Source organism: Chenopodium quinoa, unplaced genomic scaffold, assembly GCF_001683475.1.
Source record: "Chenopodium quinoa cultivar QQ74 unplaced genomic scaffold, ASM168347v1, whole genome shotgun sequence".
In the NCBI taxonomy this organism is placed as follows: Eukaryota; Viridiplantae; Streptophyta; class Magnoliopsida; order Caryophyllales; family Amaranthaceae; genus Chenopodium; species Chenopodium quinoa.
The window spans coordinates 1,287,035-1,308,945 of record NW_018742966.1 but is presented as its reverse complement, the minus strand read 5'-3'; the positions used below and the strand labels follow the sequence as shown (position 1 = coordinate 1,308,945).

Sequence of the window (21,911 nt, the reverse complement as noted above, 5' to 3'; positions counted from 1 at the left end):
TCAGCTTGGATGTTGCTGTGGGCTGCTGTTGTGCTTGGCTGTTCTTTGGTCCTGGGCTGGTGTTCCTTGGTGATGCTGGGTTCCTCTCTTACATCCTGTCTTTGCTTATTGTGTAGCTCTGTTTGTTGCTATGGTGTTTTATTGTCTTGTTGTTTGCCTTTGTTTGTTTTGGTTTTGGTTGTTTGCTAGCTTGTTGCTAGCTTAGTTTTGTTGTATTGTTGTTGGTGGATGTTTGGCCTCTTGGCTGTTGTAGTTTGGTGTGGGCGTGTTTTGCCCTTTCTTTGGTAATAAAATTCTTATTTACCAAAAAAAATTTAGAACACAGGGAAAAAAAAAAACTTATTTAGAACATAGGAAAAAAAACTTATTTAGAACATAGGAAAAAAAACTTATTTAGAACATAGGAAAAAAAAACTTTAGAACATAAGTAGACTAAATTTAGAACATAGGGAAAAAAAATTTAGAACATAGGTAAGAGAATATTTAGAACATAGGAAAAAAAACTGTGGAACATAGGTAGAAAAAATTTAGAACATAGGAAAAAATTAGAACATAGGTTGAAAAAATTTAGAACATAGGTTGAAAAAATTTATAACATAAGTATACTAAATTCAGAACATAGGAAAAAAAATTAGAACATAGATAAAAGAATATTTAGAACATAAAAAATAAAAAACTTTATGACATAGGTAGTAAAAATTTAGAACATAGAGAAAAAACAATTTAAAACATAAGTAGACTGAATTTAGAACATAGGCAAAAGAATTTAGAACATAAATAAAAAAAAGAATATTTAGAATATAGGGAAAAAAAACTTTAGAACATAGGTAGAAAAAATTTAGAACATAGGCTGAAAAAATCTAAAACATAGAGAAAAAAATACTTTAGAACATAAGTAGGCTAAATTTAGAACATAGGAAAAAATAATTTAGAACATAGGTAAAAGAATATTTAGAACATAAAAAATAAAAAAAAAAACTTTAGAACATAGGTAGTAAAAATTTAGAACATAGGAAAAAAAAAATTTAGAACATAAGTAGACTGAATTTAGAACATAGGCAAAAAAAATTAGAATAGAGGTAAAAGAATATTTAGAACATAGGTAGAAAAAATTTAGAACATAAGAGAAAATTAGAAAGGTTGAAAATATTTAGAACATAATAAGTAGACTAAATTTAGAATATAGGATAAAGAATATTCAAAACATAAAATATATATATATATATATATATATATATATATATATATTTAGAACATAGGTAGTAAACATTTAGAACATAGGGGAAAAAAAAACTTTAGAACATAAGTAGACTGAATTTAGAATATAGGCAAAAGAATTTAGAACATGAGTAAAAAGAATATTTTGAACATAGGAAAAAAACAATAGAACATAGGTAGAAAAATAGAACATAAGTAGACTAAATTAACTTTGAACTAAGTAGACTAAATTTAGAACATAGGCAAAAAAATAGAACATAAGTAGACTAAATTTAGAATATAGGAGATGGCAAAATTATTTAGAACATAGGTAGAAAAAAATATTTAGAACATTTTTTAGAAAATTGAAATTAAAGCTTAGAACATAGGGTTGAATTACAATACATTATTTAATCGTTGGGCATGCTAAAACCTATTAGCTCAAGTGGTAGAGCACTATGCAAATGCATAGAGATGTAGGTTCGATTCCTACATAGGTTATCTCTAAAAATAACCATAAAAAATATAAAAAAATTAAATAGGACTAAGTTATACGAACAAAAAATGCCTATGGAAACTATGTTACAACAAAACTCTGAAACATACAGTTGTCTCCACATTACACAAATCAACCTACGTGGGATTCGAACCCACATTTTTTGTGCATTTGCACAATGCTCTACCTGTTGAGCTAGTAGGCTAATTTATATAAAATATTAAAATAAATATGAATTATGAGTTCACCTAATGTATCAAATTATCTTTCAAAAAAAATGTATCAAATTAAATTAAAAATAATATCAGCAATTGTTGGACAATAAGAGACCGGTCATGTTCAAGTTTACATCATGTGACTTCAATTTCTGCCAGTGAAAGACATTGACAAGGTTTAGATTGAAAATTTAGACAATCATAAGATTCATGACAGTAATAACATGTCTAAATATTTAGCTTTGTATATGTCATTAACTCATTATCACTTTATCATGTGCATCTTGATGTGTTCTTCCTCTTCCCTTTAGGTGGTTGAATACATCCCACGCATAAGTAAACCCAGGAGGGTGCCGTGGATTCTTTGTGATAGCTGCGAGCCTGCAACAGGTGAAGTGCCTGGATCATTAATGTTATCTCCCTGAATTGCTTAAGCAGCTAGAGCATGAAGCAACAAGATTCCTGTTCCAGTGTCATTCTACTACCCACTAATGATTTTTCTTTAGTTCTAATACTAAAAAACATTGCACAAAACAGGTCATTTTTTATCTATAGGGGAGAAAAAAAGAAAAGAAATTCTCTCACACAAAAACATCTGACAATAAGAAAATAAACAAACAAGATAGAACATCAAGGAAGCAGAAGCAAGCAGGAAATGACGTGCAACACAAATGCAGATATTTTACATACTACTCAAAATGATGAGCAAACTCGTCACCCAATAACTTGCTAGGATTTTTTTCAAAAAACATTTTTTTTTACCAGCAAAGGTTCAAAACCAAGATGAACTTTCAAAAATTAACCTGTTAACACAAAAAGAAAAGAAACTAAGAGCAATAAGAGTTCATACCCTTGCTCAGATGTCGAAGGTTTCCTTGCTCACATCCTTGTATCAACTATTAATAATTAATACCAACTTTCCCAATTAAATTACCATAACAGTCAACTAAGCAACGATCTATTAATAAAACTCAAGCATATGTAACATTGATCAAGAAATCAGAGGTTCACATAAAAGAGACAACATGTATGCGAAACACCGAATACATTGAATTCCAAACTTTATAGTAAGAAAATTGGTATAAACATGTATGCGAAACACTGAAATCACCGAATACACTGAAATTAAAGCATTAAAAATAACTAAATTTACCCGAATGAATGAGTCCTTTTGGAACTTGAATCTCTTTTAGCCTGGCATCTTAATACTCCTGGTGGGTACAGACGAAGCATCTCTTGGATAATTGTTGTCAACTGCCAAAAGAAAGTACAGGGTTACATAAAGGAGTATTGTAGAGCATAAAAAATACCTGCAATGCTCACAAAAATTTGTATGGTTTGCCTAAAACTTTAAATATCATTCAATAATTAGGACTTCTTTATCATAGCCAATGTTTCTAATGCTTACTCCATATTCGATATTAAAATAGTGAATAGTCTAAAGGACGATTCCATTTTAAGATCCAAGCACCATAATATTCACAATTCAATATGTCAAAACAGACATACTATAACACTAACAGTGTTAACTAGTAATACCATATAGCAAGGAGTAGCATCATGAAGCTTGCTACACATCTCTAACTCATTTATCAAACAAGTACCACAATTCATTTAAATGGAGTATAAAACATGTTCATGTTACACATAGAGAAGGTGTTTGGAAGCAGCTACGATCTTTGACTGGTAAAGTACATAAACAATTGGTAAAGGCACACATCATTATTCAAATGAAATCACAAAAATCAAACAAAAACAGTAAAAATTGAACATATATCGCAGCAAAAATTAAGAAATTAACGCATCAAAATCGCAGCATACACAAATCGCAAAGAGCTGGAAAAGTTTGAGAAAAAATCGCAGCAAATAAAACAGCATCAAAATCGCAAAAGAAAACCGAACAAAAAAAATCAAAATAAGAACAAAAAATTCGAACAATCAAACAGTCGAACAGATAAATAATCGAGCAAAATAAATATACATCGAATAGAAAATCGCCAAAAACAAAATCGAATAGAAAATTTGCAAAAAATCGTAAAAATATTGACGAAAACATGAATTAATCAGTAAAAATCGAACATAAATCGCAGCAAAAATTGAAAACTAAACGCATCAAAATCGCAGCATACGAATCGCAAAAATCAGGGAAAGATTTGAGAAAAAATCGCATAAAAACGCAAAAAAATCACATCAAAATTGCAGCAAAAAATCGCATCAAAATCGCATAAAAGTCGTAGCAAAATCGCAGCAAAATATTCGCTAAACAATATTGAGAACAATTGCATAGAGAATGCTTAAAATAATCGCATGAAATTAATCGCATCAAAATCGCATGAAAAATCATTAAATTTAAAACAAATCTGATTATAAAATTAATAAACTTACAATAATTAATCCAAAATCTGTGAAAATATCGTGATGAATTTGATGAACTTTCGCCAACCTGTTGAACTGAGGAGAGGGAGAAAGCTGAGAATTTTACAGAGAGAAAGCTGAGAGTTGAGAAACATAAAATAACGAGATGAAGGAAGAGGAAAAGGAATTTGAATAAACTCCTTCAAATTACAAAAATGCCATTAGTAGAGCATCATTTTGGACAGTTAGATCAAAACTAATAAACAACTAAGATTGGTTCTTATATAAGATTAGGTTCTTATATAGAGGAGGGTTCTTATATGAGCCTTCCTCTATATATATATATATATATATATATATGCAAGTTCCAAGATTGATTTCTATTGAAACTAACAATTAACTATAGTGGCTCCACGCTCCAATATAAAAAAATATTACAAGGATTTGATTATCATGATGAAGCTTCATGTATATACACATTTTAGATTTGCATGACCAACATAATCACATACACCGTCGTTAGGAACTATCCTTTTACATCATTTATTTTCTTTAATTATTAAATCATGAGTAATATAACAATCAATGTGGTCATGTATGTATACCTATAAGTCTATAACATCATACATTCGATATTTCACATTACTATAAATATTGTAAGACCACACGTTGAACATCATTTTAAAGAACAACAACCTCTCCAACTAATTAGTTAGGAGAGTGTACGGAAACTACCTAAAACTAAAGAGGTTAGCTAATAGTATGATTAAGCATCTAATTATGGAGTGATTAGCTAGGCCAAATAACATAGCTCGAAAGCCAGACGATTATGAACCTAATTGAATATATATATTATATTATAAAGTTTATTAAAAGGAGTATATATAATAATAGTTGTAGTAGCAGACATTGAGATACAGAGGTTCATCTGGTAAGTAGAGACAGCAAAACTATGTATTATTGATGAATGCACGAAGATTCAGAGCATATTGTCTTAGTGTATTGTGGATTTTGTTTTTTGTTTGGAAACGTACACAGTGGGATCCCAACATCCTTAGTTGTCTTGTATTTTTTATAATTAATATGGTCAGACATCACTCATATATACATGAATGGTTTTGGCTGTTTTCTTCAATTATTATAATGCATGGTTCAACGTAACGTTCGATGTACATATTTGTGATCAAGGGCAACTCGGCTTGACTCGACTTTCCAATATGTTATGATGGATGTGTGCAATAGAACGATTTGGGAACTCACCCTCTAATATAAAATAAAATAATTAGAAAAACAAGAAATAAAAGAGACAAGTGCCTCTTCTTAAAAAAAAAAAAAATTATTTAAGTTCCTACAAAATAAGACAATAATTCTCTTGATGATTTTCCTCTCTCCTTATACTACTCATTGAGTTTCGCTTAGCTTGGTCTATACTACATATTCTTCGTACGGAGTTACAACCAAGCTTAGCTTCTTCAATATTATCACACGCACGAACCAATTTATGAGCTTGGACTCTTCTCTATAATGGACCTACAATATGAGAAATCAATCCAACTAACTATTCAGGACTGATTCATTTTTCTCTTGTGATGATATTTTCTTGTATGTACCAAAAATCTGTCATAATATATTGTCTCTTTATGAGCAGTAAATATTTTTGGAATAGTAGATAAAACATATACATTCAAGTGGGGCAAAAGAACCATTTTCCATTGTATAAATATCATATATATATGTCCCACATCAACCATAAAAATTGGCTAATAAGTTCCAAGCATTGATGCTTGCTTATATGAGAGTAACAACACACACCTAAACTGAACACAATGAAAAAAAAAAGGCTCACTAACATTTTATATTATACTTGTATATATACACTCATCTCGGCAAATTGGAGTTAATATATGTACACAAGAATGTATAATTGAGATTGCCCATCATAGATACAGGTACACCTGAATGTATGATGCTTTTGTATTTAATTTGTACATGTAACACGACTTATATATACTCGTAGCATTTAATGACGCAACACTAGGTATTTATTCCTAGGATTTGGGAATATTTAAACTTGCAGCAGCAGACATCATCTCACCCACTCCACCAGCAGTAATAGCATTGGCTGGATCATTCTTGGCCTCAGCTTCTAATATTTCTTTGGCATCTTCATGCGTTACAGGCTTATCATGTGACAATTTATCACTAGCATCCTACAATTTTGTATTCAAATAATTATAGTATATAAATTAATTAATTGAATTAAATTGTATGATAGCTAGTTAACTTTAAATTAAATGTATAAATTCACCAAAAAAAAAGAAACAAGATTATTATTTTCATTCATACATAAAAGTGTGGTACGTACCCTAAGGATGTCATCCATAGTAGTCCTAAATTCATAGCCCAACGTTTTAGCATTCCAAGCGGCTGCATTGTAAGCCTCCTCAGCGAGGCCTCCGTGTGGCATGGTGTCGACGCCAAGAGCTCTCTTCTCGGCAGCCTCTATAGCAGCTGCATCGGCCTTATCGACTGGGTGGTCACCAGCTGAAAGTGCCACAGCCTCCAAGGCCTCACCAATTGTGACTGACTCCCTCTCTTGGGCTTGTTCTGCTGGAGAAGTTGCACTTGGACCGGTAAAGTTTGGTTCAACATATTGCCCTACTACCTGTTTATGCAATTGATCAAGCATTTCAACACTATACTATCAATTAATTGTTTTGGCAAAATTTCCAAAGATAAATTAGCATAACATAGAATGAAATCTCAAGATAAAGTTATTTTTTGGTTCCTTATGAAAAAAGGTACTATAATTGGTAGCAATATCTTGTTAAAAACATATGGAGTAATTTGGACCTCTAGCCCATAATATACTAATAGTTGGCCCAATTCATTTAGAATATAGATCAAATTTAAAAATTTGTCTCAACATCTAATTAAAAAATACCACCTCTGTTAATTTTTATGTGCAACTTTAGGGTATTATTTGTGAGATATAAAATATTCGAAAGTTACATTAAAATTAACGGAGGTAATATTACGTATTGACAAGTTAAGGAAGAGAACCTCGTCACTAACGGATTCCGTGATGATTCGAATTCCATTCATATCGGACTCTGTAACCTGAACCCCTTCATGGTTCGGATTTGAATCCGGGTCACAATAACCCGATTGCACATTAATAGAGGCGGCGGATTGCATAACGGATGCTGGGCCAAAAAGTGGGCTTTGGCCCATAACGTTACGCTCACCGGCCTCCATGGCAGCGGCATCTTCCGGTAAGATGGGCTTATTCGCAACTTGGCCCGATACAATGAACACGTCGCCGTATTTGATGGGCTCCTCATATGGACCCGTTACTTCGGGTGGGTGTTGCTCTTCGGTCATCATATAAAGTATAAACACAAACTACTCCCTTAATGTGTAGGACCTTGCCATAAAATTGTATGCAAAAACAAAAGAAAGAGATCGATCTTATTAAGGGGTGATCAATTTATATCATACATTAGAAATAAATTTATGCAAGTGCTCTAAAATTTTGATAACTTAGCTTTATTTACGCTTCTAATAAATTGCCGTGAAAAGTGCAAGCAAATGTTTTCTTTTCTATTCTTCAAACACAAAAATGTTTTCTTTTCTTTCTTATAAAAATACAATAATATTTTCTTTTCTAAAATGATTCATTTTTAGAAATATACAATAACTGTAACAACTTTAAGATGTGTATTGTACGTACATTGATTTTGTTCATCCATGTTTTATACGAAGTAGTATTCCTTCGTTTTTACAATATTTTATTCAAATCCCTCAACTAGTGGACCAAATATACATTATATTTTTACAGTCTCTTCTCCGATTCTATCAACTATGTACCCCACTATTCTACAACCTCTATATTTTATTACTTTCTCTAATTTCTCATAAAACTCAGCGCACGGAGAATTAGAGCAAATATTTAAAAACGAAAGGGGTACATGATTATGAGATTGTCAAACTTTAAATATATATTAACGTCTTGAACTATCAAATGATGTGTTACAACTTACAATTAAACAACACAAAATACCGGTACAAAACTCCAAAATCTACTCGAAAGGAGATATGACTTTATTTATCAAGCTAATAATTAAAACCATTATTCCTAAAGAAAAAGACTAGAAATTGGAAGAAGCTAGCATGGTATTCAAAAGGTACTAGTAGAATAAGGAAACACCTCGTCTTCAACACCTTGGTTTACAACACTTGCCCAACTTCTACTGTCTGTTTTTCTCTCCCCTCCATTTTTATTATTAGCAGCTTCCAATTCATCTTGCCTTAAACTTGCACCAGTTTTCTGAGCAGAAGATAATGATGCCTCAACTTTTAAATTCATGGGCTTTTTCGCTTCATCTCCCACTTCTTGGATTGGGCCTCTTTGCTGTTGATTCCCTTTTGATGCCATTCACAACAATTTTATTAATTTTATGGATTTGCCTCTTTTATTTACTCATGCTTCAGCCTTTTTATATGTGGGTTTTGTATGTACTTGGCTCATAAATTTATGACATTTGTCCACACTTTTTTTTTAATCATTATTTTCTTCGTATGTTTTTTGGTATAAGGAGAAATAGGGAGCTATTGTATAATTTGGACACCTAGTCAAGAATGTCGGGCAAGTGTCAATAAAATGAATATTGATTCTAATTCGGATCGGTGCTATATCCTACTCTCTCTATATTATAATCAGTATTGTACTTTAACCGATATATGATTTTAGGCAATTTAATTTAGTAGAATAAAATAATTGATAAGTGAAGTAATTGAAATATTAAAAAATTGTAAAAGAAAGACAATGAGTTTAATAATTTATTAAAAAGTAATAAATATGAGAGAAAAGAAATTAAAAAAAAAAAAGCAGTAGTGAATTATAGTAGGGATTATGAAAAAGAAAGATATAATATTAAAACTAGTGAGTAGCCCGGGCGATGCCAAGCGTTGCTACTTTTGTTATCGAGCAATTGAGATTTTTTAAAAGGATTTTGAAACATAAAACCAACAATATTGAATGTGTTTTTTTTCTTCTAATAATTGAATCAAGGTTTACAATTATATACATTTCTTTTTCATATTTATAACATGTTTGATAATGAGCTAACACGATTAGATAGCCAACTTTTTCATAAGTGGTTGAGTGTTCGAATCACTTTAACCTTATATATTTATATGAAACTAATATAATTTCTTGGGTGAAATGATGTTGCATCATGAAATGTTTGTAAATGACGTGGCGTAATTTAAAAGGATTTACGTGCCACATGACCGTTTTTATAAACGCCTATTAATAGATTAGTATAGAAGTATCTTTTTGCCAAAAGAAAAGTGTGACACTTATCAAAACACCGTTGTATTTGATAAGTGTAACACTTATTAAAACACAGAGGGGGTAATTGTTTTGATCGTACAAAATAAATACTACGTACGTAAGTAAAGATGCATTCGTGTTTGTGATTCTCTTACCATCCCATTTGCCTTTAAACAGTCAATTTACCTGTTTACAACATGCACCGATTTCATAAACTCAATCTTACCACGGACATTTATGACAACATATAATGATCATATATGGTTCCAAATGACATTATATGCCCCTGGGATGTATCTCCTCATATCTCAAAAATTTTCGACACCGAATCCCGAAACCTCCAAAACTGCTCAAAAAGCATGAATAATAGCCTTCAATTTTGGAAATTTTTTACCTTTTCTGGCCACAAAATAAAAATTATTGAGATGTTTACTATGGATACTAATACCCTTTAGGAGTCCAATTGGGTGGGTGGAACATCCCATTTTCCTTTAAACGGTCAATTTACCCGTTCACAACTTTCACCTGTTTCATAAAATCAAGCTTACCACAGACATTTATGACAACGTATAATGATCATATATGGTTCCAAGCGACATTATATGATTCTGGGATATATCTCCTAATATCTCAATAACTTTTGACATCAGATCCCGAAACCTCCAAAATTGCTTAAAAAGCATGAATAATAGCCTTCAATTTTAAAAAAAATTTACCTTTTTTTGCCCGAAAATAAAAATTGTCGAGATGTTTACCCAGACCCTTACACCCTTTAGGAGTCCAATTGAGTGGGGGAAACCATCCCAATTGCCTTTAAACGGTCAATTTACCCGTTTACAACTTGCACGAATTTCATAAACTCAAGCCTACTACGGACATTTATGACAACATATAATGATCATATATGGTCTCAATTGCCATTATATAACCCTAGGCTGTATGCCCTAATATCTCAAAACTTTTCGACACCTCCAAAATTATATTGCTCAAAAAGCATGGATAATAACCTACAATTTTTTTTTAATTTTTTACCTTTTCAGGCCCGAAAATAAGAATTGTCGAGATGTTTACGATGGACCCTAATACCCTTTAAGAGTCAAATTGGGTGGGTGAAATCATCCCATTTGCCTTTAAACGGTCAATTTACCCGCTTACAACTTGCACCGATTTCATAAACTCAAGCCTACCACAAAAATTTATGACAACATTTAATGATCATATATGGTTTCAACCGGCAATATATGACCTTGGGATGTATCCCCTGATATCTCAAAACTTTTCGGCACCGTGTCCCGTAACCTCCAAAATTGCTTCAAAAGCATGGATAAAATAGCCTTCAATTTTGAAAATTTGTTCTTTTAACTGGCCTGAAAATATATCGACATGATGTTTACCATTGACCCTAATACCCTTTAGGAGTCCGATTGGGTAGCTGAAACCATCTCATTTGCCTTTAAACGGTCAATTAACCCGTTTACAACTTACGCCGATTTCATAAACTCAAGTCTACCACGGACATTTATGACAAAATATAATGATCATATATGGTTCTAAACGGCATTATATAACCCTAGTATGTAACCCCTAATATCTCAAAACTTTTCGACACCGGATCCCGAAATCTCTAAAATTGCTCAAAAAAGCATGGATTAGCCTTCAATTTTGGAAATTTTTTACCTTTTCTGGCTCGAAAATAAAAATTGTAGAGATGTTTACCATGAACCCTAATACCCTTTAGCAGTCTAATTGGGTGGGTGAAACCATTCCTTTTGCCTTTAAACGATCAATTTGCCCGCTAACTTACTTGCACCAATTTCATAAACCCAAGCCTACCACAGACATTTATGACAACATATGATAATCATATATGGTTCAAAACGACATTATATGACCCTGGGATGTATCCCGTGATATCTCAAAACTTTTCGACACCGGAACCCGAAACCTCTAAAATTGCGAAAAAAAAAGCATGGATTATAGTATAGACTTCAATTTTGGAAATTTTTTACTTTTTCTGGCTCGAAAATAAAAATTGACGAGATGTGTACCATGAACCCTAATACCTTTTAGGAGTCCAATTGGGTAGCTGAATCCTAGGGTTGAGCAAAATTACCCGAAAAACCGAAAACCTGATCATTTGCCTTTAAACGGTCAATTTACCCGCTTACAACTTGCACAATTTTCATGAACCCAAGCCTACCACAGACTTTTATGACAACATTTAATGATCATCTATGGTTTCAAACGAAATTATATGACCTTAGGATGTATCCCCTAATATCTCAAAACTTTTCAACTCCGGATCACGAAACCTCTAAAATTGCACAAAAAGCATGAATAATAGCCTTTACTTTTGGAAATTTTTTACCTTTTCTAGACCGAAAATAAAAATTGTCGAGATGTTTACCATGGACCCATATACGCTTTAGGAGTCCAATTGGGTGGGTGAAACCATCCCATTTGCCTTTAAACGATCAATTTACCTGTTTACAACTTGCACAAATTTCATAAACTCAAGCCTACCACAGACATTAATGACAACATATAGTGATCATATGTGGTTCCAAACGGCATTATATGACCCTGGGATACATTTCCTAATATCTCAAAACTTTTCAACATCGGATCTCAAAACCTCCAAAATTGCTCAAAAAGCATGGATAATAGCCTTTAATTTTGGAAATTTTTTACCTTTTCCGGCTCGAAAATAAAAATTGTCGAGATGTTTACCATGGACCCTAATACCCTTTAGGAGTCCAATTGGGTGAGTGAAACCATCCTATTTGCCTTTAAACGGTCAATTTACCCGTTTACAACTTGCACCGATTTCATAAACTAAAGCCTATTACGGACATTTATGACAACATATAATGATCATATATGGTTCCAAATGACATTATATGACCCTATAATGTATCCCCTAATATGTCAAAACTTTTTGACACCGGGTCTCGAAACATCAAAAATTGCTCAAAAAGCATGGATAATAACCTTCAATTTTGGAAGTTTTTTACCTTTTGTGGCCCGACAATAAAAATTGTCGATATGTTTAAGATGGACCCTAAACCCTTTAGGAGTCCAATTGGGTGGGTGAAACCGTTCTCATTTGCCTTTAAACGGTCAGTTTACCCGTTTACAACTTGCACCGATTTAATAAACTCAAGCATACCACGGACATAAATGACATCATATAATGATCCTATTATATGCTTCCAAACAGCATTATGTTACCATGGGATGTATCTCCTAATAACTCAAAACTTTTCGACATTAGATCTCGAAACCTTCAAAATTGTTCAAAAAGCATGGATAATAGCCTTTAATTTTGAATTTTTTTTATTTTTTCTAGCTTAAAAATAAATATAGTTGAGATGTTTACAATTAACCCTAATACCCTTTAGGATTCCAATTGGGTGGGTGAAACCATCCTATTTGCCTTTGAACGGTCAATTTACCCGTTTACAACTTGCACCGATTTCATAAACTCAAGTCTACCACGGACCTTTATGACAACATATAATGATCATATATGGTTTCAAACAAAATTATATGACCCTAGGATGTATCCCCTAATATATAAAAAAAAATCGACAACGGATCCCGAAGCGTTCAAAATTGCTCAAAAAGCATGGATAATAGCCTTCCATTTTGGATTTTTTAACCTTTTTCTAGATCGAAAATAAAAATCGTTGAGATTTTTACCATGAACCCTAATACCCTTCAGGAGTCCAATTGGGTGGGTGAAAATGTCTCATTTGCCTTTAAACGGTCAATTTACCCGTTTACAACTTGCACCGATTTCATAAACTCAAGCATACTACGGACATTTATGACAACATATAATGATCATATATGGTTCCAAATGGTATAATATGACCCTATGATGTATCCCCTAATATTTCAAAACTTTTCGACTCCGGATCACAAAACCTCTAAAATTGCACAAAAAGCATGAATAATAGCCTTCAATTTTGGAAATTTTTTACCTTTTCTGGCCCGATAATAAAAATAGTCGAAATGTTTACCATGGACCCTCATACCCTTTAGGAGTTTAATTGGGTGGGTAAAACCATCCCATTTGCCTTTAAACGGTCAATTTTACCCGTTTACAACTTGCACCGATTTTATAAACTCAAGCCTACCACGGACATTAATGACAACATATAATGATCCTATGTGATTTCAAAAGGCATTATATGACCATGGGATGCATTTCCTAATATCTCAAAACTTTTCGACATCGGATCTCAAAACCTCTAAAATTGCTAAAAAAAACATGAATAATAGCCATTAATTTTTGAAATTTTATACCTTTTTTGACTCAAAAATAAAAATTGTCGAGATGTTTACCATTGACCCTAATACCCTTTTGAAGTCCAATTGGGTGGGTGAAACCATCCCATTACAACTTACATCGATTTCATAAACTCAAGCCTACTACGGACCTTTATGACAACATATATAATGATCATATATGGTTTCAAACTGTATTATATGACTCAGGGATGTATCCCTTAATATCTCTAAACTTTTCGACACCGGTTCTCGAAATTTCCAAAATTGCTCAAAAAGCAAGGATAATAGCTTTCAATTTTGTATTTTTTTTCCATTTATGGCTCTAAAATAAAAATGGTAAAGATGCTTACCATGGACCCTAGCTAATATCCTTTAGGAGTCCAATTGGGTGGGTGAAACCGTTCTATTTGCCTTTAAACGACCAATTTACCCGTTTAGAACTTGCACCGATTTCATAAACTCAAGCCTACTACAGACATTATTGACAACATATAATGATCCAATGTGGTTCCAAATGGAATTATATGAACAAGGGATGCATTACCTAATATCTCAAAACTTTTTGACATCAGATCTCGAAACCTTAAAAATTTGCTCAAAAAGCTTGAATAATAATAGCCTTTAATTTGGAAATTTTTTACCTTTTCCGGCTTGAAAACAAAAATTGTCGAAATATTTACTATTGACCCTAATACCCTTTAGGAGTCCCATTGAGTGGGTGAAACCATCCCATTTGCCTTTAAACGGTCAATTTAACTGTTTACAACTTGCACCGATTTCATAAACTCAAGCCTACTACGGACCTTTATGACAACATATATAATGATTATATATGGTTTCAAACGGCATTATATGACTCTGGGATGTATACCCTAATATCTCAAAAATTTTCGACACCGGATCCCGAAACGTCCAAAATTGTTCAAAAAACATGAATATTAACCTTCAATTTTGGATTTTTTTTCCTTTTCTGGCTCGAAAATAAAAATCGTCGAGATGTTTACCATAGACCCTAATACCCTTTAGGAGTCCAATTGGGTGGGTGAAACTGTCCAATTTGCCTTTAAACGGTGAATTTACCCGTTTATAACTTGCACCGATTTCATAAACTCAAGCCTATTACGGACATTTATGACAACATATAATTATCATATATAGTTCCAAATGGTATTATATGACCCTAGAATATATCCCCTAATATCTCAAAACTTTTCGACAACGGGTTGTTAAACATCCAAAATTGCTCAAAAAGCATGGATAATAACCTTCAATAATATCATTTTGGAAATTTTTTACTTTTTTTAGCCCGAAAATAAAAATTGCTGAGATGTTTATCATGGATCCTAATACCCTTTAGAAGTGCAATTGGGTGGGTGAAATCCTACCATTTTCTTTTAAACGGTCAATTTACCCGCTTAGAACATGTCCGATTTGAAAAACTCAAGCCTACCACGGATATTTATGACAACATTTAATAATCAAATATGGTTCCAAACGGCATTATATGATCTTGGGATGTATCCCCTTATATCAAAATTTTTCGACACCGTGTCCCGTAACTTCCAAAATTACTCAAAAAGTATGGATAATAGCCTTCAATTTTTGAAATTTTTTACCTTTTCTAGCCCGAAAATAAAAATTGTTGAGATGTTTACCATGAACCCTAATACCCTTTAGAAGTCCAATTGGGTGGGTGAAACCATCCCATTTTCCTTTAAACGGTCAATTAAACCACTTACAACTTGCACCGATTTCATAAACTCAAGCCTACCACGGACATTTATGACAACATTTATTGATATATACGGCTCCAAATGACATTATATGACCTTGTGATGTATCCCCTAATATCTCAAAACTTTTCAACTCCGGATCTTGAAACCTTTAAAATTGCACAAAAAACATGGATAATAGACTTCAATTTTTGAATTTTTTTACCTTTTCTAGCCCGAAATAAAAATTGTTGAGATGTTTACCATGGACCCTAATACCCTTTATGAGTCCAATTGGGTGGGTATAACCATCCCATTTGCCCTTAAACGGTCAATTTACTCATTTACAACTTGCTCCTATTTCATAAACTCAAGCCTACTACGGATATTTATGACAACATATAATGATCATATATGGTTCTAAATGGCAATATATGACCCTGGGATGTATCTCCTAATATCTCATATCTTTTCGAAACCGGGTCCTGAAACCTTTAAAATTGCTCAAAAAGCGTGGATAATAGTCTTCAATTTTGGAATTTTTTTACCTTTTTCAGCTCGAAAATTAAAATTGTCGAGATGTTTACCGTGGACCCTAATACCCTTTAGGAGTCCAATTGGGCGGGTGAAACCATCCCATTTGTCTTTAAACGTCTATTTACTCTTTTACAACTTACATCGGTTTCATAAACTCAATTCTACCACAGACGTTTATGACAACATATAATGATATTATTTGGTTCCAAAAAAGGCATTTTATGACCTCGAAATGTATCATCTAGTATCTCATGACTTTTCGACACCGAGTCCAGAAATCTCCTAAATTACTTTAAAACTGTGGATTATAGCATTTAATTTTGGATAGTTTTGGCTTTTTTTCACTCGGAAATAAAAAGTGTTGAGATGTTTAACATGATCCCTAATACCCTTCAAGACTCCAATTGGGGGGTGGTACCATTCAATTTGCCTTTAAGCATCCAATTTATCCTTTTTCGTATACGTCTCTTTTATTGGCTATAAGCTTTCACATGCCACATGCCCCCTTGCACCATCTAACATCCCAATACTTAGGCTTTGTGACTTGTCTTAGTTCCGTACTTAGCATTTTTGGCATTTCATACGCACCGCTAACCTCGGAAAAAGCCTAAAACAAACAATATCATACTAATGTGGAGTAGAATGTGTGTACGACGACCTGTCAAGATGGGTGACCCGGGCTCAATAATTGGTATCAGAGCTGATGGTTTGACGGGAAAAAACGGGCACTATAAATATAAGGACGTTCCTTTAAATGTGTGACCTCGCGATTGTGGTGCCTTGCGTCGAAAGTCCTCCTGTTATTGCGGCTCAAAGCGGTGTGTCTCGTGGTGATAGCGGCGGTGCAAGATAGTTTCACTAAAGGGGAGGCCATGAGATATATAGTCATTGATATGAGGGAAAGTTTGTTAGGGTTGTTCATCCCAAGTCGCACATGGAAGGAGTAAGGAGGTGAGGAGCTCATTAATAGTGAGTGCACACTCCATTAGTATGTGGCATTTTGGAAAGGTGTTAAAAAACAAATTCGTGCTGATTAGGCCCAAAATGGACAATATCATACTAATGTGGAGTGGAGTATACGTGAGACATCGCGACCCGTCAAGTTGGGTGACCCGAGATTAATAATAAGGTATGATATTCATCGTCGATCACACAAGATAGAGTAATTAGAAAAGAATAGAAAATTAAAAAGAGCTAGGTAGGAGTAATTTTTGAATTTAGAGAAAGGAGGTATTAACATAGAGATTGGATAGGAGTTTTATGTAGGTAACAATTGATAGTTGATCATGGGTTTTAATTTGCAAGGGAGGAAAGTTCAAAAAGACATCTAGCCTTAAAAATTTGATATTAATTTAGGAGACAGATATAAATAATGTTGGCACAAAAACATGCCAATAAGCTTTTAGTGTGATGGGTTTCTGTTTTGACTTATTATCGACGTTTTTGTCACTCTTCATATGAAAATTTGGTAGTTGATAGTTCATACTTTAATAAGGAGCCCTAAAACGTATAATGTAAATTCTCTCTAAAAAAAAAAAAAAAAAAAAAAAAAAAAAAAAAAAAAAAGGAAGTTCTCAAGGATTATACGTGGTACAATCACACGTTCCTTAAACAGCTGAAACACATCGAGACTTACAATTAGTTACTGAGTAGTTTGCAGCTATTTTGCACAGCTCAAAAAGCTTACCAATCTATTGAATCAAACTTGTTTTACATAGTATTTCGATACTTATATATGATATGAGGCACGTACACTACTGCATTATGTGCACAACATCTTTTATAATGCTTAATTTACTGAATTACTACAACTTTTGTTGGTTCATCCTTGCTGCTACAGCCACAGACTCGCCGACTCCCCCAAGGTTGGTTGCCAAATTTGGATCATTTCTCACCTCGGCTGCTATCACCCTTTCTGCATCCTGAATAGTTACTGGTTTATCATCTGATAATCTAGTTGCTGCATCCTATAACAAGTAACAAAGTTTTTATCAATCATCCAAAAAATGAACTATTATTACACCTATAATATGAAACAAAGTAGTATGAAACAGAAGACAGTTAGAAAATGTTACTGTAAGAACATCTCCAAGAGTGATCTTGTTTTCATAAGACATGATTTGTTCATTCCTAGTTGCAGCAGACTGAGCCTCTGCTCCAAGGCCACCAGGGGGAGTGTTGCCGCAGCCTGTGACCCGCATTTCGGCTGCCTGAATGGCAGCAGCATCAGTTTGGGTTATGGGTTTGTCCCCTGCAGATATTGCAGATGTCTCCAGGGCTTCTCCTATGGTCACTGCATCGCTGTCCACTGCCGATGGTGGAGCCACCATCTTGTCTGCGGTTGGGTTTGGATTCGGGTCTGCACATCTCACTATAACCTATATGTAAATCATATCTGTTTAATTTTATGCATCAATGTAATGGATTTGAACAGAGTAAAGAAAACAGAGATACCTGGTCACCAATAGACTGGGTAATGAAACGCTGACCATCAACTATGGTCTCAGTAACATTCATGCCTAGGTCTGTACCAACATCTGAGGCTGAACCTTGAGGGGTAACTCCGGCTCGAACGTTCTTGGCCGCGGCTGCCTGCATAAGGGCAGCCGGACCACCTTTTTGAGATTGGCCCATGATTTGGTTCTCAGCAGACTGCATAGCAGCAGCGTCTAGTGGTGCAATGGGCTGATTAGCAATCTTCTCAGACACCAAGAAAACATCCCCATACTTGATAGACTGCTGCTGTTGCTCTTGTTCTTGAGACATGCTGTTTAATTTTATGCTCTTTATTTCAGTTTTAATTGGATGATTATGATTGTAACTTGTGATTAGTTTTATATGTAATTAGTTTTATGTACTATATACGTAGTAGTTGTGTCGAAGTATAAAGCGGTGAACATAGCATGATGTGGAGATTTAGGAGCTAAGGTCGATATGCTAGTGTGCCACATGCCAAGGTTTTTGAGTTCTGTGGCAGATCTGCTTCTTCTGTCATGGTGGCGCGCACGTGTCCGTATGGAGGATAGAGATGGCCTAAATCATAGGATAATGTAGATCAATACATAAAACTTATCCGGTGACTTTAAAACATGTTAATAGTACGATGTATTCTATTCACTTACTTTTTACTTTTGCAAGTATTTATTGCTATTAAACTCGATAGCTATTTTAGGCTTTTACCAGTTGTCCTTACAGAAGTTCTCAAGTTACCATACCAGCAATATAATGTCCGTGTTTATATACTTCATATATGATAAGTTCAAACAATCAAACTCTATGCTTGATATTTGATCACTAGTGGAACAAAAACCATACCATGTATATATTGTGAAACTATCTTAAGTTAATTGTGTTTTTGGATAAACCTTGATCAGCTATGACAGTTTACTAATGTCCTAGTTTAGTCCCAACTCTCATGGCTAATTGCACTAAGCCAATTTTCGAAACGTGCATAGTTGTATCTCATGAAAAGGTAGGTACACCAGGGGCTTCGTGTATATAAGAATGTACTAGTAGTTTTTCCATGACAAAGGAACATTGAGCAACGGGTAAAAACTCGAAACATGTTCAAGTACAAGTTCATAACACCAAAAGACTTGACAAAGACAGAGTCAAAGAAACCAATGTATTCATTCATCATGTCAAAAACATCTCAATCACCTAGGATAACAAATTTAAGACACCCATGAACATAAGAAAATCCCTCCACCAATGTAACTCCAAAACAAGAACCAAAAAACAGAGGATTTATAAGAACAAAAACAATGAAAGAAGACTCCAAACCATGTACATGTAAGAACATAATTAAGAGAAGTACACACAAGTTTGCTTTAAGAAGGAGGTTGATTAATATTAGCAGCAGTGGCTAATGCCTCAGCAACACCACCGGGAGTCACCGATTCCTTAGGAGCGTCTGTATGATCGCTTTCGAGGCCATCCACATCCCCTTGCAGCTCCGCTGCTCTCACCTTCTCCGCATCCCTCACTGTCACTGGCTTATCACTCTCTAACTTCTCAGTTGCATCCTTCACATAAAACAACCCCAAGATTTAGTACATAATTCCAAATTTTGCCTCATAATTTTGTACTCATTCTAATCAAATCAAAGATAAAAGTTGTACCATTAATATCCTCTTCAAATCACTAAGAATAGCTCAATATATTCACCACCTAAATCCCTAATTTTGGTTTCCAATCTATATAATTTTCAACTCTTTGATCCCATGAATATCTTATTCAACTTAAATCCTTTTATTGCCCTATTACGTTTATAGTGACCAATGTGATGATGCAACTCTATAATCCCGTCTACATCATTGTCTTTTGTGCCGCAGGAAAAATCCCTATTTTCGATTTATAGTGGCCGTAACATAACAATGTGGCAACTTTAATCCCGTCTACGTCATTGCTCTGATTAATTTCTATTGTCAACAATTAACAAACACTTCAAATTTAATCCACCCCCAAACTCCCACAAATGACAAATCGAAGAATAATAAAAGATCAAATAACAAGAAAAATAAAACCCCAAATAAACCTAATTAAAAAATTACAACTTGCAATTATTAACAAACTTAATCAAATCAAATAAAAAAAATAATGGGAAAGAAAGACAAACCCCAATAACTTCAGCAAGGGTAGTTTTCTCCTCATCATAAATTCTTCTGGCATTGACCATAGCAGCAGATTGAGCTTGAAAGCCGATACCGTCGATAGGAGGAGAGGTGGCGCCGGTGGCCCTCATCTCGGCGGCTTGTATGGCGGCGGCATCGCTGTCGTCGACGGGTTTATTTCCGACGATTGTGGCAACCACTTCGAGCGCTTCTCCTATTGTTATCGCCGCTCTTGGTTCTTCGTTTGCCATATTTTTTTTTAAATTTTTAACAAGAAGCAATTCAAAGTCCGTATTATTTGGCTAGAAAATGGGGTGTTTTAAGTTGAGTTATTAGGAACGTGGACAAATCAGGTTTCAAGAAGTATGTTTTAATGTTGGTGTTTTAGACTGTTTACTAGGAATTGACAAGTGTAGTCTCTAGATTGTTACAGGTTTACAAGTGTCCACTTTTATCACACCCCCAATTGCTCAACGGCTCTACGTATATTTTTTTATTTTTTTTTTGGATTTTTTAATACTACCTCTGTTACATATTATTTAATGATACAAAGGCACTTAGAGATTGTGTTAATGAAAGCGTACAATTTCAATCACTTAAATGCCCTCCTAGAATGTTTTTGAGGGTCATGAGAAACACCCGAACCTCTTCGTTTTCCGGATTATTTGTGCTATTTTGAATCTATTTTGCATTGGACATTGATAGTGAAGAGGTCATTTGTGCCATTTTGAAATTATTTTGCATTGGTAGTGAAGACTTGCAAAATATGTAGTATGATTATTTATGTAACTAATTTGTCATCTCAGCCTCTCATGGTCCTATAGAAAGGCATGGAGTTCTTTATCTTCATTGGTGTAGACGTGTAATTGATTTATTCTCAATCATTATTTGCTATAACATTCCATTGTGATGTTGATTTAAAATGTATGTTGACCGTGTATTTTAGTTAATATACATCATAGCAAAATCACATATTATAAGTTTCTTCATTCGATTTTTGGTCACTCATGAAACCTAATTTTAGTGATATATTATGATAGTTATTTGCACAACAGATTCAATTATATAAATCACACTTGGCTCCCAAGAGCATGGAGGATCTTCCTCCAAGTGCACACATGCATAAGCTAGGCAGTGCTCATACGATTCTGA

At 33.8% G+C, this 21,911-nt stretch overlaps 3 protein-coding genes and 1 long non-coding RNA gene across 5 annotated transcripts; all 4 read right to left on the bottom strand.

The window, feature by feature from the left end:
- Positions 1 to 1,959: 1,959 nt before the first annotated feature.
- LOC110728910 lies at positions 1,960 to 4,395 on the bottom strand. The gene is made up of 3 exons (XR_002512790.1): positions 4,294 to 4,395; positions 3,062 to 3,162; positions 1,960 to 2,289 (listed from the first exon to the last, which is right to left on the bottom strand). It is a non-coding gene; the product is annotated as an uncharacterized LOC110728910 (long non-coding RNA).
- Positions 4,396 to 5,888: 1,493 nt separating this feature from the next.
- Positions 5,889 to 7,699, bottom strand: LOC110728909 (late embryogenesis abundant protein D-34-like). Its single transcript, XM_021908574.1, has 3 exons — positions 7,327 to 7,699; positions 6,629 to 6,928; positions 5,889 to 6,473 (listed from the first exon to the last, which is right to left on the bottom strand). The coding sequence occupies exons 1-3, from the start codon at positions 7,648 to 7,650 to the stop codon at positions 6,312 to 6,314; spliced, it is 786 nt and encodes a 261-aa protein (XP_021764266.1). The 5' UTR covers positions 7,651 to 7,699; the 3' UTR covers positions 5,889 to 6,311.
- Positions 7,700 to 17,727: 10,028 nt separating this feature from the next.
- Positions 17,728 to 18,941, bottom strand: LOC110729013 (late embryogenesis abundant protein D-34-like). The gene is made up of 3 exons (XM_021908709.1): positions 18,601 to 18,941; positions 18,222 to 18,524; positions 17,728 to 18,113 (listed from the first exon to the last, which is right to left on the bottom strand). The coding sequence occupies exons 1-3, from the start codon at positions 18,910 to 18,912 to the stop codon at positions 17,952 to 17,954; spliced, it is 777 nt and encodes a 258-aa protein (XP_021764401.1). The 5' UTR covers positions 18,913 to 18,941; the 3' UTR covers positions 17,728 to 17,951.
- A 134-nt stretch (positions 18,942 to 19,075) lies between these two features.
- LOC110729015 (late embryogenesis abundant protein 47-like) lies at positions 19,076 to 21,335 on the bottom strand. 2 transcript variants are annotated; one of them, XM_021908713.1, is made up of 3 exons: positions 20,765 to 21,335; positions 19,968 to 20,171; positions 19,076 to 19,179 (listed from the first exon to the last, which is right to left on the bottom strand). In XM_021908713.1, the coding sequence occupies exons 1-2, from the start codon at positions 21,008 to 21,010 to the stop codon at positions 19,977 to 19,979; spliced, it is 441 nt and encodes a 146-aa protein (XP_021764405.1). In that variant the 5' UTR covers positions 21,011 to 21,335; the 3' UTR covers positions 19,076 to 19,179; positions 19,968 to 19,976. The 2 variants fall into 2 exon arrangements, with proteins under 2 accessions (XP_021764405.1, XP_021764404.1); XM_021908712.1 differs by lacking the exon at positions 19,076 to 19,179 and having other exon boundaries at positions 19,758 to 20,171; positions 20,765 to 21,331.
- Positions 21,336 to 21,911: the final 576 nt, after the last annotated feature.